Source organism: Hippichthys cyanospilos, chromosome 1 (assembly GCF_059441005.1).
Source record: "Hippichthys cyanospilos isolate Australia breed blue-spotted pipefish chromosome 1, RoL_Hcya_1.0, whole genome shotgun sequence".
NCBI classification, from domain to species: Eukaryota; Metazoa; Chordata; class Actinopteri; order Syngnathiformes; family Syngnathidae; genus Hippichthys; species Hippichthys cyanospilos.
This window is the reverse complement of record NC_142369.1, coordinates 21,491,540-21,509,480: the sequence shown is the minus strand read 5'-3', so window position 1 is coordinate 21,509,480 and position 17,941 is coordinate 21,491,540. Positions and strand designations below refer to the sequence as shown.

Below are 17,941 nucleotides of genomic sequence, written 5' to 3'. Positions count from 1 at the left end.
GAATCTCAAACTCCACCGGGATTTATAATACGGGACTTGTACACTATCAGACAATTTATGACTAATTGGGATTTGCTGTGAACAGATGAGAGTCATTTAAATAAAAAATTCACCTTGAAAATTGGCGGAAAAAGTTGTTAGTTGGCTTTCTCAGACATAGAAATACAGGATTGATTAATATTGATCCTCTTTGTTCTTTCTCCTTTATAAATACGTGCGTGCACTTAGAAGGTTCACAAACAAAGCCCATCATATGCAGCAAAAAACAACTTTACTTAGAAAACACACACACACACACACACACACACACACACACCTTCAGAATATAAAGAGAAGGCCCTGTCCGCTTTAAATGAATGGACACAGCCGGTTCAGTTTACAGCGCTCAGAACAATCATCAGTCAAAAAATTCAACGTAAATATTAAAAGTGGCTTTAATTAATTACAGAAACTAGTGTGTTCATTTGACGTTGTCACTGCCCCGTGAGCTGGAGGTGTCATGCGATTAAGTGATCCTATCGTAATACAGTTTGGAAACAACTGAAATGAAATAACTCAAAAATACCTGAAAAGGGAAGCAAAACAACATTAGCCAACTCATACAGGCCATGACAAGTTCAATATAGTATGGGGCTGAACCTCTGGACTACAGGACAATTTGCAAAAACTGTTGATGCAATTCTCAGAAAACGGAAGAAGTTCAAGAAAGCCATCAGTAACACACTCCAGCATCATTCATTAAAATCCTACAGTGCACACAAGGTCTCCCTGCTCAAGCCAGCGCATGTCAAGGCCTTTCGGAAGTTTGCTGTATGAGCCAGAAGAGGAATGGGAAAAGGTCATCTTGTGAAGGGAGCTTTTTGGTCAAAATTCCATCCGCCATTTTTGGAGGGAGAGGAAGGATGAGTTCATATCCAAGAACACCATCCCGGCTGTTTAACATGGAGGTAGAAACATCATAGAAACACTTTGAGGATGCTTTTCTGCAAAGGGAATGGGACGACTGCGCAGTATTGAAGGGAGAATGGATGAGGACATATATTGCGTGATCTTGGCCAACAAATTCCTACTTTCAGTAAGAGCATTGAAGATGGGTCGTGACTTGGTCTTCCAGCATGACATTGACCCGAAACACATAGCCAGGGCAACTCAAGAGCGGCTCCGTAGGAATCGTCTCAAGGTCCTGGGGTTGCCTACCCAATCTCCAGATCTGAATCCAATAGAAAATCTTTATAGAGAGTGCTGAAAGTCAGTGTTGTCCAGCATCAGCCCCGAAGCCTCAACACTCTGGAGAAGATCTGTTTGGAAGAGTGGGCCAACCTATAGAAAACGTCTGATCTCTATAATTGCAAACAATGGTGTCAGTACCAAATATTGAGTTCTGTTTGTCTGATGTATCAAATACTTATGTCATGAAATAAAATGCGTTGCAATGTGTTTTGGGGGATGTTTGTTTTGTACTGTACCTTTGATACAAATTACAGACCTCTACACCTCTACCTACAATTACTTTGGGAAAACTTAAAAAATCAGCACTACATCAAATATGTATTCTCCCCGTAGACCGTAGTTCAGGGGTCACCAACCTTTTTGGAAATGAGAGCTACTTCTTTGGTACTGACTAATACAAAGGGCACTAGTTTATGTGAAGATACCGATCATGTTAATGATTTCTCACAATAATTAAGGAACAGCTGTAGTAAATATGTAAATCAAATGAAATATGTTATGTACATGTAATATATTTATAATGTGTGGGTGTCCGCACACATACAGTAAGTGTGGACCACACTCCGTGTTTAGCCATGTAATTGAACGCGTGGACACTTCCAATTGTCAGTGTGGTAACCGACATTTATGCCCGCTACCAATTCCTATTAGCAACGCATATTCCAATTTGTGCAGCCTCATTTCCTGAGCAAATGACTGCAATCAAATTGTAATCCTCCCACTAAATCAAGAGACCATAAAAGAAGGCCCAGATAAGCAATGAGGAGTGTTTTTTGTGCATTCTTCATCAATCCATTTTGGTCTGTTAGATCCTTCTAACAGGTCTCACCTCAGCCATCGATTAAGTCTAGGCGCGGTCTTTTAAGGTAATGATTTTATTGATCTGTCAGGACAATTTTATTAATGTCACGTCAGTGTCTGCCTTACCATTTGGACATTGTCCAACTGTCTTTTAACACAGTTAACAGATGATGAACAAGAAGCAGTCATTGTTGTTTTTAGTGAAATCCCATTTGTTTGTGATGCTGCATCCTCACTATACTGTATGAATGAGACACTCACATCTCCATCATTGCAAATCCATCCTTTCTTATGTGAATGAATCAATGTTGTAAAATAATCCAACAAATAGAAGGGTGGTGTGCAAACGCCTTCATGCAGTTTATTTTCATCTACCGCTCACAACGGCAATTCCCCAAATTTCTCTTTCTTTTTTTCACCATCCGATTAATCTCTTGTACCAAACCTCCACTTTTATCTATGACTTTGACAAACCATTGGAGGCCACTCACTATTTGTGTTGTTTTTCCATCATCCCTCGAGTCCACTTCATCCTCAAGCCTCTCTTCAGCTCAACTTGCCGCTTTCTATCATATTGTTTGTGCTGTGAATCACCAAGTAGATTGTTTTTGTGTGTCACTTGTCCATGTTTCCCTCCACTCAGTGTTGCCGTAGACCCACTTCACAAAAGGGTAGAACACTTTTGGTTTCTTCTTCAGCATGAATCTTTTTCTTCCTTCAAACGGCCTGCTGCATTTATTTCTTTTACTCAGCATAGAAACTTACCAAGTTTATGCTCTGTTTTATCTTCTGCCAGTCCATCGTCCCCAATCAAATGAGCTTGCTAATGTCATATTGCCCAAACATGCATGAAATTGTTTTTATCCATTTTATTCCTATTCCACTCTGGTGTCAATCAAATGAGTTGTACTGAATAATTTAGACAAGGCTATCTTCAGGGCTCAAAATTAGCATGTTTGCACTTTTGGACTTTACGCCTCATCTAAACACATGGAATAGCTAAACTGAGAATCAATTGCTCTCAGTGGGTCCCAAATATATTTGGAACAAGCTGTATACCAAGCATGAGGACCAAATGAGGACCCCGTTGTCATGTTATACCCTTCCTGCTCACTCGTGTTACTGTGGATCACCATTGCACTGGAGCTGTGATATGTATTTGTACTGTCTTCCTGCTAAATAACACAAAACGACAGGAATAGCGATCAACCACAGCTTCATTTTCCTCTACTTCCACACAATGTATGTCATCTCCAAATTTATACAAACACATATTACACAAATGCATAAAAACAAATAAAAAAACTAACTGTCTTCAAAATAATGTTACACTCTGGTGTGCCCACGCTTGTGAGGCGCACGTCGGTCTTTTGTGCTCCTACTCAGGCGGGCAGCATTTGCGTGCGTGGTCGCCATGTCTTTGGCCCTGAATGCACACCGGTGTGAGGTTGGGCCCAGTGGAGGCCCTCTGATGGTGTGTCACGTGCGCCATTTGGTCATTGTGCTGTAGAACGAGAAGGATCCGCAGTCCAACCAGGAACCCATTCACTTCGTCGGACGTGTGCCTCCAACTCGGGTAATGACAAACTTCCGAGTTAAGAGAGCTCTAAGCAAGGGACTGCCTTCTTATGGACCTACTTTTCTTCTTGAAATGAAAATCTAAACATTTACACTACCCCCTGCAACTGTGTCGTAGCGAGATGGTGGCCATGGGTGGCCAAGGCCAACCTGTCAGTCTCTCCCCACGCCTATAAAAATTGGATTTTTGTGGTTTTTTCTGCAATGTTTACATTTTATTTAATGGAATCTTGACTGCACATGCCACTCGTGACCACTCCTAACTGTGGTATTGTGACACCCTGGCCACCCCATAAAAAAAATTCCAACCATTGCTTTTGGTCTGTGATTAAATTAGAAGGTTTTTCCTTGAATTAAGTCCAAAAAAAAGTCATGCCTTGCATCCATGGAATACAATCAATGACATACTGATGCCCTTGGAATATATCAAATCAGAGTTGATATGCTTTGTGCCAATGCATTACATTACTATGCAACACCCATTCTGAATTCTGAATAATCGATGTTTTGCTTCATTCGCAAGTATTTTAAAAGCTTTTTCTCAATGTGTAAATGTCAGGAGACATTTCAAAGTAGGTATGCTAACTGTTCATTTTGGTCATTAATGCTCCCCTTTGTGTGCAAGACATGAGTATCTGGGAACAAACTTTTAAAGGATTCATTGTATTGACCAATTAATTAGAGACATTCCAGAGCTCAGGTTCAATCAATCAAATTCAATCAATCAAATTTTATTTGTATAGCCCTAAATCACTGAAGTCTCAAAGAGCTCCACAGATTCAGGTTCAATCTCCTCCTGTCAGTCCTCCGTGGGTCAGGCACTGTTATGACACCTCGTACAGTTCAAATTTCTAACAAAAGGAGATTGACAGTGTCGAATCGATTACGTTGTCTGCTCTTCATCAAACGTGACAGCTTAAGAACTGTGTTGTTGTTGCAAGAGGCTTTGCGGCTGGTCGGAGTCGCATATGTTTTGTCAAAAATTAGCTAACAGAATTAACACATCAGCCTGCGGTGTAATCCAGTCAACCCCGTGCTGTCTGCAACACTTCTCGTTTATGCTGGAATTCATCAGACAGCCGTGCGGCTCATTACCCCACGTGAGTGGGTGCGTGCCGCATCCGCACACTGTGTCGATGACACGTGGTAAATCTGTACAGTGATAATCACTACATTTTATCTCACTCGCAACCAGCATGCCATCTGATTTTATGGTTGCCCCAGTCTGTTAAATGTTATCTGGGAGAATTTCCTCAAATTTCACTTACTGATTAGTTTTTGTGGCTAAATGTCCAAGCCATATCATTGGGGGACCTTGTCAACACTCGAATTTGAACTGGTTTTTCACTTCAGTCTAATACTGGGGGGGGGGGGGGGGGATATATATATATAATATATATATATATATATATATATACACACACACACACACACTGTATGCTGTAAACCCTGCCACATGTGCCCGTGGTCAGCAGTGGAATAGAAGCTGTCTAGCTTGTCCCTGTATTGCTTCTTAGCCAGTGATGGTCTTTTCAGTCAGTACTTTGCAGCTTTGTACTCTGTCTCACTGCCCGATTTAAACGCAGTGGAGTGAGCACACAGCATACACCGTACCAATAAAAGGTGCTCAAGGTGTATCCACATTTTAACGTGATTGAATATAGTGTAGAACTTCCTGAGATATGTTGTCTACTCACTCTAACAAATAACGGCAAGCCGAGACTCATCATTTGGAGCTTGAAGTTTGGCATTCACTCAGGCCGCGTTCCCAACTAAACTATTCTTTTAAGCTTACTATAGTGTGTGTGCGTGTGTGTGTGTGTGTGTGTCTATGGTGTTTTTATTTTGTTTTTGTTTGTTTTTTTGTTGTTGTATGGAATTAATTGCTGAATAAACGTTTGCAATCACTTGTTGCAAAACAGAGTTCACATCTTGGCTGTCACTACAAGAGGCACTTTTGATTTAGCCTTAAGAGAGTTGATGTCTGTAAAAGAATAGCGTGATAAGTAGTCGATCTGCTAAGCCACCTGCCATGGCACAAGTTCTCAAGAGAGAAGTGAAGAAAATTCAAATGCTATGAATCCATCGAAAGTACATTTAAAACAGTCATATATTAATGTATCATAAATTTCTTAAAATCCCATCAAGATGCCCATCTCTAGAACTCTACCTTAAATAAGGACCTTAATAGCTCACTCCTTCGAACAGTTATTATATATATATATATAAAATAGATGAAAAGAAATGAAGGTAAAGTTCTTTTTGTAATTTATGAAAGATTAAAATGTTGCCTTTGTAGAGTAATTATTAAGGAAGATTGCTGTAATTTCACCCATAAGAAATGGTTCCTAACGTTTCAGCCAATAAACTCACACCTTCTCTCAGCCATCATGCTTTCAAACACAAACAGAGCAGAGTACATACAAGTCACTGTAATTTATGATGGTTATATCCTTTTCTCATTAAGAAACCCAAGCATCCACTCTTTGGGAGTTTGATTGCTCTGTAATGGCAGGAAGCTAATGAGCTGTATACAAGTGTCATGATTGGCAAGGGACCAAGAAATGCCATTCACAATAATGTTGCTCTCCAAGGGCTCCAAATTATTCTTTTCATGCCCTTTACTCCTCCGTTTATGGACGTCTACAGTGAGGACAAATGCAACTTTGGCTGATTAGGTGATTAAAAGAGACGCTGTACACAGACCCGGTTTCAAAAGGCAGGATTGATGGAGAAACAACAACCAAGCATGTTTAGTTTGTTGAGTGGAGAAGAACGAATTCATTCATGTAACAGGACACGCACTAAACCAGTCACCTCACCGCACGCACACATGCACCTTACAAATCCTGCACAGTGCAAGAAAGCTGCTAAATACATAATATTTTGCATGATATTTTGCACGATCATCCTCATATGTACACAGTTTCTTCCACGCCATCTACTGTATTCCATAATATGCTCAAAATGTATGTCTATTCATTTATTAGTGGTTCATTATTAATGTCCTTATTGCTCTATTACTGTTTTTTTGTTTATATGTTTTTGCCTACTTAATTCTTTGCTCGATTGTGAAATGTAGTCTGCAGCGGAAAGTGAACCGATTAAGAATTTAATTGTGTAGTATTACTTTGCATATGACAATAAAACTATTGAGTCTTGAAGTTCCCAAAAGTGGTGTTGTTTAGATGTAAGCTAAAATTTGCTGGATAATTAGTCCTCAAAAGTCACATAAATTCTCATTAAGCTTTATCTCTGCAAAATGATTAGTTCCACCATGTACATTTTGACAGTCGTCAACATAGTCATTTCAAAACAACCTATAAAATGCCACCAGCAATATTGTACTGCATACACAGTTGTTTCCTTCCTATGAGGAAACCACCTATGAGGAAGAGAAACAGAACCCTGCCACCAATAGTGAAACTTGCAAGTACTTTACAAATTAAATAATATAAATGCAATTTTTCCACTCGCGTATAATTATTGTTTCAACAGAAAATTAAAGAGAAACCGCAATTCCCGAAAACTTAAATGTGTCAAACTCATCTATCTTGCTCTTAAAAATAAATGCTTGCATGTCAGGAAATTTGTCGCACCACTTCAATGTACTTTTATGAAACCAACTGCTATTTTCCTTTTAGCCAGGGCTTTGGCAACATCTTATGGTATGGCTAAGTTCAAATGTTCCTTAGAGCGATGCCTGAGCACTTCAGGTTTTGTATTAGTCAGAGTTTAAGATTGGAACATATTCATTCATTCCATCTTTGTAGTTTTCATTCTGTCGCACTGAAATAAAAGGTCACGTTATTTATACAAAGATGGGATCTCTCTCTCAAAACACCTGCCTGTAAGTAGGGCAGCTGATGCGCCACTACTCTTTGTAATTTGTATTCTACGTTGCTCTGCTTTGGAGTTACCCATATTTTCACTCACAAAAACAATCTGGGTTTCTGTATTTATATTTTAAATCTTGTGTTTACTTTTTTCTTGTTATTGTTCTGCCAGTTGCTGAATACAGGAAACATTTTTTTTCTACCTCTGGTTTTGTGGTGGACATCAACATTTGAGACTGCAATTCATCTTTGTTGCCTTTTTCCACAGTAGTTTCTCAGTGTGAAACACTACGGTTTTCGTCCAATGTATTTCCTATCGACTTACCACAGCAACGTTATGCTGACATCAATTTCAGGAATTAAACGGATGGAGAATAATTTCTGTGGCAACTGGAAATGTGGTTGAAAATCATTTTCTGGTCATTCCCGTCACCAGCTTAATGACTTTGAACCTTGGAACTGTCACCCTGCTGCAACTGTCACTGTAGATAATGGAAATTTTATTTTCTATACCGACCAAGCAGAATAAACTGGGTATCCATCCATCCATTATCTGCAGCCGCTTATCCTCACTAGGGTCGCTGTCTACTTGGTGGCTATCCCAGCAGTCTTCAGTCAGTGGGCGGTGGTTCGCAGCCAATCGCAGGGCACACAGAGATGAACAACCATTCACGTACCCAATCACACCTAAGGACAATTTTGAGAGTCCAATACACCTGCAATGCATGTTTTTGGAATGTGGGCCGAGGCCGGAGCTCCCAGAGAGAACCCAAGCGTGACAAATGTGCTACTTTTAATATTGGAACAATGACAATATCATTCTTAATAAACATTCATATCAATTCATATGAATAATATTGAAATATCATAGTTATATCCCTACTGCCAAACAAAACTTTATGACAAGGTTACGCAGAATAAATGCCATGCAAAATGAAAGCAATGGAAGCTGAATGGTTGGCCCCTGCGCATTTTCTCTTGTAAAGTCTTTAAAATGAGGCGTTCCATAATATGCCACTTTTCGTTATTTTGGGATAGGTAGTAGTGGTAGGGACACTGCTGACAATTAGTCTGTCACTCACTAGCCTTTGAAGCCAGTGTTGTCCCACTTTTTACTGACTCACTGTCTTGCAGAATAGGAGACTTTGAATTTGACCGAAGGTCTTGAATCAATAGAGTGAACATTGGATCCATGGCATGATGCTTAGCAAAAACAATCACAACCGCAATCACTGCCCTTTGCCCTTCATAGTAATTATTGATGTGACACGACCATGCATTTAATTATCTTGTGGCATGCTGAAGATAATTACATGAATGTTTGATACATTTCACGCTTGCCTTCTGTTATGCCACTTCTCAGCAGGGAATCTGATACCCTCAACTGCGTCAAAGTGGAAAAACCCCAACCACACTATATACATACATGCATAGTGTATATATATATATTTTTTTTCGATTGATTCAAACTTATTGTTACAGACGATTAAAAAAAAAAATCTTATAATCGCTATTTTCCTCCACTTTTTGCTTCAGCGCTTTTTGCCCTCGAGCTTCCGTATCACGCACACCTCAGGTCAAGTCAGGTTGAGTACAGTGGCCGCACTTTTCTCTCGAATTCAGTATTCAAAACAAAAATGTTGTCTTGTTATATTGCAGTTGGCCCTGGAGGACCCCGTACACAGTGTCTCGCTCCAGCAGTTTGTCTACGAGAAACTGAAGGCTCAGCAGACCCTTCTGGGGGACCAGGGCTTTAGCGGCCTCATGGAGACTGTGGACACGGAGCTCGTAAGGCAACTCCAGGAGTTCCTGCAGGGCTTCTGAACCTAATCCACAATCCTGCGCCACCGTTCACAACACACCGTTGCCGTTTAATCCTCAACACCTTCTTTCCTTTAATGAAAACAGAGACTCAACCCAACGTGTGGATCCCTAATCCAGATCTTCCCAAACGCTGCCCATTGTATGCCTTATCTATATTCACTAGTGTCCTCCGTTCCCCCACGAATGCCTAACATCTCCCCGTTACCAAACTAGAATGCGTTAAGTTCCTTTTTGAAAGAAATGAGTGTCGAGTTTGTACGTTTCGTGGTTTTATCAATCTCAAGCTTTTCAACTTGCCGTTTCTTCCGTGTGTGCTTTTCAAATGGAATGAGTGGAAGAGTACTAATGCCAGGAACTGTTCAAAGCAATCTTCTATCGGCTGCAGCCAAAATGTGGATGAAAGGTAACCAGAAGGACCTGTAGCGGTGTTCACGAAATCCGTTCTTTAAAAAAAAAAAATAACATACCAAAAAAAAGAAATGTAATTTTTGTATGTATGTAAAATACGGAAAATAATCTGCATGACTGTTGGTTTTGTTTGTTTTTAATTTTCTTTTCCGCCCCAGCATATTTTGAAGTGATTATTTTGTCATGACCAGAGGTCAAGTTGAAGTAACTACTGAAAGTTTGTTTTGTTTTAATCTAGAAAATTGGTGATTTTTTTTTTCAAGCGGAATGCGGAACCACATTATGTATACATGTACTGCTGCTAATTGTGGGCGTGTCGGTGCACTTTAATAACCAAAAACTTCCTTCTCATCACTGCTATGTGTTTTTCAACAGTGTATATCAGCAGGATGCCTTCGCATAAGTCATGTTTTGTGTCATTATAAGGTACGTGCACCACAAGGCATATGCGTGCGCCTTATTTTGACTTTTGTTTTACCACTAATAGCAAAAACACATTTGATTTAGCGGTGAAACCAGTATTCTGTATTCTAACATACAGTCAGTCCTTATTTTTGAACTCTGACACCGATTGTTGAAAAATTGGACTTCATGCGGAAACCTAAACTCATTTGTTCAGCTTTATAATTGCAGTTATATTAGAAAGTTTGTATTATTTCATAAGAGCTTTAGTTTTACACAGGAAGGAAATAAACATGCGGCCTACTGCCGAGTGCAAGTCAGCCTTACGGCCTTTTGCTTGGCACGCTAGACTCTCGTTTCTTCAAAGTGTCTTTGGTGCTTCCGTTAACACTGGAGGATCTCTCAGCTTGCGTTCTGTTAACATGATGACAGTGGAGCTTTCCTGTTGGATTTTATTTGTTTGTTGGGTCGGGGGTGTAAAAACACAATAAAAATGGTTCTTTACTCCCCCCTAAAGCTTTCAATAAGCCAAAATGTTGAATTGCAGAAGAAGGAAGCACTTTTGTGAAATTGGTGTTTACTGTGATTTCATCATCCCAAGCGTCATGTTGCTTTTCTCGCCCAGCTGCTTTTTGCAGTAATGGTTCCACCTATATCAGTCAACATATTATCATAGGATATACACTCACCCGCTGCCTTGAAGGACATCAAAACAGGAGCGGGATCGCAAAATCCGCTTTTTATTGATTGAAACTGTCATAGGGTCTTTGTTTGATTTGTCTATTATTGTGCTTGGAGTTAAACTGCACTGCTTCAAGCTGAGCTGTTTTTAAAGCATGAAGCAGAATTATGTTGCAAAATTGCCTCAAAGTACCGCATTTTCCACACCGGATTATAAGGTGCACCCTCAATTAATGACATATTTCAAAACGCTTCTATATATAAGGCGCACCGGATTATAAGGCGCACCCTCAATTGATGACATATTTTTAAACTTTTTCAATCACGATATAGTAATACTCAAAGTGATAACAATAATAAGTCAAACAATAACTCTAAACTCTCAATAGAAAAATAATGACCAACCTTGTTCAACTGTAAACACAAAAGAAACGGGTAAAGCTTACTTTATCATTTCATTCCCCATCTACGAATCCCAATCTCAATGTTGATCCATATATAAGCCGCACCGGCGGTTAGAAGGCCCACCATCAGCTTTTAAAAAAAAATTTAAGGCTTTTAGGTGTGCCTTATAGTGCGGAAAATACAGTAATCAACTTCTGCTTCTCTCTCTCTCTCTCTCTCTCTCTCTCTCGCTCTATCTCTATATATAGACACATAATTTTTAACAGGGACGCATACTTTCAAATCAACGTGCTGCCCTTGGACGCGTCGCTTTTTTACATCAAAATATTAATAGTCGTCCATTTACTCTTTTAGTCAACAAAAATTGACTACTTAGAAATTTTTGTCCACCGTGTTTGTTTTGATCTCACGGGGAAAAAAATAGAAAATAAATCAGAAAAAGCAGAAAATAAATAAAATGCAGCTTTGTTGACATAAATGCTGCTCACGCTGTGAGCCTCACAGTGTTAAAGGGACAGTGTGTCAGATTTAGACCGTTTTTCATTGAAATGGAATCAATTAAATGATTGCAAATTTCCAAAACTTGAAATATATACCATGATTTTATTGGTCAGGCCCACTTAGAAATAGATATTTCTCCACGTGACCCGCAAGCTTAAATGAGTTTGGCACTCCTGTTCTCAAATGGTCTACCTTCAGGAGGAAATAACCTTTTCTCTATCATGAAGTTGTGGGCCAAGTTTTCAAACCATTCAGATTCTGGGATTTTTATTTTATTTTATTTAATCCGATAAGGAATTTTCCCACCAAAGCACATCTTCCACATACCATGCACACAGCAGAATGATTTTTAAGTACTGTGTGGCTTAAGTATTACATTGAATGAAAAACAAAATTGTTTTGAACCATCAGACTTTTTTTTTTTTCTTTGTGTGGCCAAATGCATGTGAGATAACCATGATAATTTATCATTAAACCTTCTTGTCACAGGGCACACTAATGCACACTAATAACCTCTCAATTGACCGATAATTACATAAGTAAAATGAAAATAAATGATATAAATCTAATTTTCGTTTTTGGAGACTAGCCTAATGAAATGTGTAATATAGAGAATAAAGTTGGTTATTTTTTTAACTCCACTAAAAAATTCAATATATACAATATTAACTAGTTTTTAGAAATGTTTCCCACTGAATCTTGACTTTACCAAAACAAATTCCGCTATTTTCGCTGGGGTTTTTTTTCTCTCTTAAAAATCACTGCATTTTTTAGCCCTTTTTCTCCAAAGTCGTCAACTTTCTAATTCCACATGGCATTTAGAACTTGGAAGGTTTATGTCCTGGGCCCCAAAAAGTTTGAGAACGCCATTGGAACTCCTAATGTTAATGGTGTTTGCATTGTAACAACAGCATAGCCCATTAGGCCCAAGTTTGAAACAATTAAATGTATTGCCCTTTTCAGCAAGAGTCACTGTTTGTTTCCCCTCGCTCCGACGATAATGCAGTGGGCAGTCGCTAGTGACCCAGCCTCCACCAATTTGTCTTAGAAGAGCCCATGTACTACCGGACGCTGGCCTCTTAAGTGATTTATGGAGTACGAAGAGACTTCTAAGGAATTCCGCTCACACGTTTGCAGCCAGCCCGTCCACTTCCACACAGACGCTCATTTTTCTTGTGCTGCACTCTTACGCAGCAGGTGCGTGGGACTTTTTCAACTATCGGCTGCATTGCAGCACAGAGGCGAAGGATGCTCTTTTACCATACTGTGCAAAAAAAGCTTAGGCAATTCTTGCGTAGGTTTTATGGGACTTTTTATCACATAAATAAAATGAGAAAAAAATACAAACACAAAAGAGTGCATTCATGCGATCAAAATGTTTTAACGAAATAGTTGTAAAGTTTTACACTGCTTGTACATGTTGAGCAACTATTTTCTCAGAAGCTTTTCATGGAGTCAATTCTTGAAATGACTATCCACTAGTAGTGTTCCAATTTCTGGTGGGGGGAGTCTGGGCTCCTCAAGCTGTGGCCCTCATGACCCGACCTTGGATAAAGCACAAGCGGATGGATGGATGATTATGGTCAATGGGTTCGATCCTGTTTTGATGCTTCACAAAATCATCTTGCGGGCCTGATTAAACCTCCGTGCTGACGCTAGTCATCCCCCGGGCCTCAGGTTTCACACCACTGTCTTAATATACTGTTCGTTTAAATTGCAACTTCTGATCAAAGCCACCAAATCTAATGCCCCATTACAAATTCTCACTTGCCCATCAGCACTACACCTACAGCTTTTCAATGTTGTTACATAAAAAGATATAGAACGATTACCACGTTTGAACTCGGCTTTGCAAATTGCGCTATTGTTTCTCCAATGAGACGTCGAGTAACTTCATAAACATCCAGCTTTGCCTTTGTGCCGGAGATTCTCCCCAAAATTTCTGCTGCCGCACGATGTCAATAGAACCTTCGTTACATTTTAATTTTGTAACGCTTTATGAAATTGATCTTAAAATGTAACTCTTTAAATTTTAGAGCCCTACTGAAAGCGCAGAGCGCACTCACGCCGGAGCTGCTGTGGGCCGCAGTTCATACCCAGTTAATTGCCATTACCAGGCATATTTCTTTGACACTACAGTACAATATGTCACGTATTATCCGTAAAAGTCTGCTTGTATTTGCATATTCAAACACATTCACAGTACAAATTCAAATTCTGTTTTGATAAGTTTCAATATGTTGAAGGCCTGGTGTAAAACATAAAATAAAAAGAATTTACGTGGTTGTCTATTCCCCCCTTCCGATCGAGCCATCGCTATGGACAAAACGCGTGATGTCAATGTGTGTTTATGGTTCCTTGCCATGTTCCCACAGAAAACCTTTCAGCCTTCACTAGAACTGGATAAAAGGACATCTGCGCATGGTGCAATTGGTGGGTACGTGCCGAAGCAAGCAGTCATGTGTGATACGTGCGCGTGAGTGCTATTGACTGGAAAAGAGCTTTAAAAGTGACCTTTGAGGCAATTGCCCCTCGCTGTGAGCTAGTTTGTTCTTTTTACAGGCGGACCATATCAATCGACGGCTGCTGTATGGGCGAGTCCCACTTTGCCTTTTTGCTTCGATTTTGATTACAAAGGGTGCTTGTAATTAAAACCGACCATACGTCACGCTCACACTAAGCAGAAAATTAGTCGGGCCAAGATAAATGACATTTTTTCCTCCGAGTAGCGAAAATCCATTACGGTTACCTAAGCTCATTGACGAGAGCGGCAAAAAACAATGGCGGGACAAGTTGATGCACGGCTGAGTGCCAAATATTTCATGAGCCTCCTGCTACTGCTGTGAAGGCGAGAAAAATAAAATGTCAGTTTTGAAGAGCGGGAAAGAAATAAGGGACTGACATGTCACATCTACTTTTCTTCAACCTATTTTGTTGTAGCGGCTGGCAATAACAAACAAATGAAACGAGTGCCTTTTGCCTTGTACAACCCTGTGTATGGTTAACTGTGTAGGTTTTCTTCAAATAGTGGCCATCCCTGGAACAAATACTTTCCAAACCTTTATTGAGCTTTGGCACATATTTTAAATTGGAAAGAAAAATTTTGTTTGGATTGAATCATGCAAACACTGACTCAATGGGAAATGTGGAATTATTTAGTTGAAAGCGAAGCTATTATTTTGTTTTGTGAATGGCGACAGATGGGGGGCGCTGATTAATTGGAACGTCCGCCATCCGGTGGAAGAGCGCTTGATTGTTCTTCCTGTCACCATACGTCATTGTCATAGATAGATGAACAAACGTTAGTTATTAACAGTGATGCTCCAAGCGGTGGCCTATCAATCGTGATCATCTGATTTCCGCGGAAAAGTACCTGATCCGCATATGTCCATCTATGGCTTTCATTGCACCCAAAAAAAAAAGGATCACACGCGGCTGGTACTTTGCGTCCCATCGATGTTTTCCATGTAAATCTCATCCGGTACACCTGATTCAAGTATCCTTTTAATCAGACTTTTGCTAAGCTTGCTTATTAGTTGAACATTTGAATCTGGCATGTCTGAGGAAATTTACCTCAAAAAACAGGCTCGGGCTAGCCTCTCAGTTTCTTTCTTTAGGTCTCAATTCTCACGTGATAAACACCAACGGGCATATTTCAAGACTTCCACAGAACAGAAAATTGGGTATTGACCAAACAGTTTGTTGTCATTTGTTTTGACAAGCCTTCATGTTTTTCAAGCTGTGGCCCCTTCTCAAGGTTTTTTTTTGTTTTGTTTTGTTTCTTTAAGTTTTTCCTAGCCTCCAAGGGATTAAGTTGGGGGTGTTTGGGGGACTTGTGAAGCCCTTTGAGATAATATCTGCTTTGCCTTTTACAACAGCCTGAGGCGGCCTAATATTTTTTTTGCAGATAGATAACTTTTTTGTCATACTCCTGGTTAGGGAGTGTATGGTTTGATGTGGCCCCTGAGTAGCAGTGTTGAAAAATAGTGGCCTATTTTAGCATTTAAAATGTTTTCCTCTACAGTTACAGAATTTTTTAATGTTAAAATTAGAAAGATTGTGGACTTTTATTACTGTGTATTTTTTATTTTATTGAAGCAAATACAATCTAAAGGCTATCATTTTGCGACGACTATATTTTTTTTCTGCTCATCACGTCCTTGCTTTTCATTCACAGCAATGAAACGAGCAACTGTAAAAATGATATCGGTCCATTGAAAAGAGCATTTCGATATAATGAGCGAGCGGTCGGATCCCCTGTGATGGAGTAACTATCAGATTCCTCTCTACAGGATCGCAGCCATTAATGCAAAGAGAACAGGCTGCATCTTTGCTTTCATGTCGGGACCCAAGCATCCTAATGTCACAGCAGAAATAGACTAGTCTGAGCAGGAAGTGTTTTTCCAATCATCTTTCCTCTGCGAATTATGACCTCAATTTCTTGTGCTCAGAAGTGGTCCGCTGCTCCTGTTGCTTTTTTTGTTAAGGTTAAAGATTCAAGGTTGCGCGCGCGCGTGTGTGCATGTGCATGCGTTTATGTGTGTACGGGGGAAGAAAAAAATCCCTGTAGGCTGCGAAACCAGGCCAGTCTGTCTGGCACCAGCAAATAAAACTTATGTTCAAAGTCACCTAAATCACAATCAACTCACTTTGAGCTATGTGCAGGTTATTACAAACAAAATAGTCCCCGTTTTCTGCAGTTTGTTGTCTCACAAACAGTGGCGGGTGTCAGCGTTATCACCGGGCCCCCTGACGTGATAGTATTAACGGGCAGAATTCCGTAAATCTTCCCTGATCCTCCCCGAAATGGAAAAAAGACTCATTGATAAGCGGCAAATGCACAAAAGACGACAGATAAGGCATCTCCAAGAGAAAAAAAGGCAGCGGTATCCACTTATCGCCGACATTCTACTTCTAAAACATCCTCTTATCAGTTGCTCAGTATTTAAAGGCACTCAGGCCAATGTGACTAGAGAATAATCAATGTGAAGGACAGAGAAGCACAGTCGACTTTTTTTGGGATGCACTCTATTTAAACCTAATTAAACAACTAAGTAATCAAATAATTAACCATGCAGCCGCCTACCCAAACAAACATCTAAAGTTTTCATGCAGAAGGCAGAGCTAAATACTTGACACAGATGCATACCGCATGTCCTCAAAAAAAAAAAAGTGCCCCCCCGCTCTAATTGCTGCTTTCTCAGTTAGCGCCAAATCAATGCTCAAAAGGCTTTAGTTATCGCTCACTGCTTCTCGAATTGAGGTCTGAGGGACCTCCACAGCTTGGGGTCTACAAACGTAATGGTCCTTATTCATGTGCCCATTGCAAGTCTTATACAAAGTAGAGCTTGATTACGCATATTTTCGTTGACAGGAACAGGTAGAATTGGGCGTTTTTGACCTTGTGGAAGTGAAGATAGCTGACATGATCTCCAGCTACTCAAAGCTGCTCCCCTCATTGTCTTTCATTTTCAAGTTTCCTTTTAAAAGAATTCCAATGTAGAGGTTTCAAAAAGACGGTATCTGAAAAAAAAAAATCCAGATCTTTTTAGGTGAGATAAATTAGATTATTTAACTAGAGATCTGATTTAATCTTTTAAATCTTTTAATCTTCTTTTTTTTTATGTTTTGACATACCTAAACACACAACATGAATTTGTGCGCTCCTTCTACCTTGCAAACAACCTTGGGAATAAAAACAAACCTAGTAGTAACAAAGGAAAACAATCGTGCTGACAACCAAATCCAAAATGTTGCACTGCACACCTGAAGACCCCCCCCCCCAAAAAAAAAACAAAAAAAAAAAACTGTCACCGGATGATTGTCTCACCCTGCAAATATTTAGTGCAGACACAAGGTGTAAGCATGAGATCCTACGTGATAACTTATCGGAAAAAGACAATATTCTCTGCCCGTGTCTGCAGCTAGCCGAGAATTTCCCTTGTGCCTCATCTTATCTTCTGACCTGATAGACAGACACCAGGTTCATCATTGGCTCCGTCGGATAAACACCAAAAAGATGGCTGAAAACTTTTTGCAAGATAAAATTCATAATAGATTGTGTGTGGCAACATTCAGCTCATGCATCCCACTTCCTGGGTGATTTTCCGAACCAGTGGTCCATACGGATACCAAGTGCACTTCATTAACTCATAATTGGCTGAATGGCATCTATTAAAGGAACACCTTAAAAGGCCAGTTTGCTAAAGGTGTTGTTGATAATTACACCATCTGCCTCCTGAGATGTTTGGGTGAGTGGCTGGCAGCGACATATG

At 39.9% G+C, this 17,941-nt stretch overlaps 1 protein-coding gene across 1 annotated transcript in view; it reads left to right on the top strand.

The window, feature by feature from the left end:
• Positions 1–10,595, top strand: part of ipo11 (importin 11) — a 106,265-nt gene extending 95,670 nt beyond the window's left edge. The window contains exon 30 of the mRNA XM_088429193.1: positions 9,105–10,595. Within this exon, the coding sequence (XP_088285319.1) occupies positions 9,105–9,269 (165 nt within the window). The 3' untranslated portion in view covers positions 9,270–10,595. The remainder of the gene's footprint in view (positions 1–9,104) is intronic.
• Positions 10,596–17,941: the final 7,346 nt, after the last annotated feature.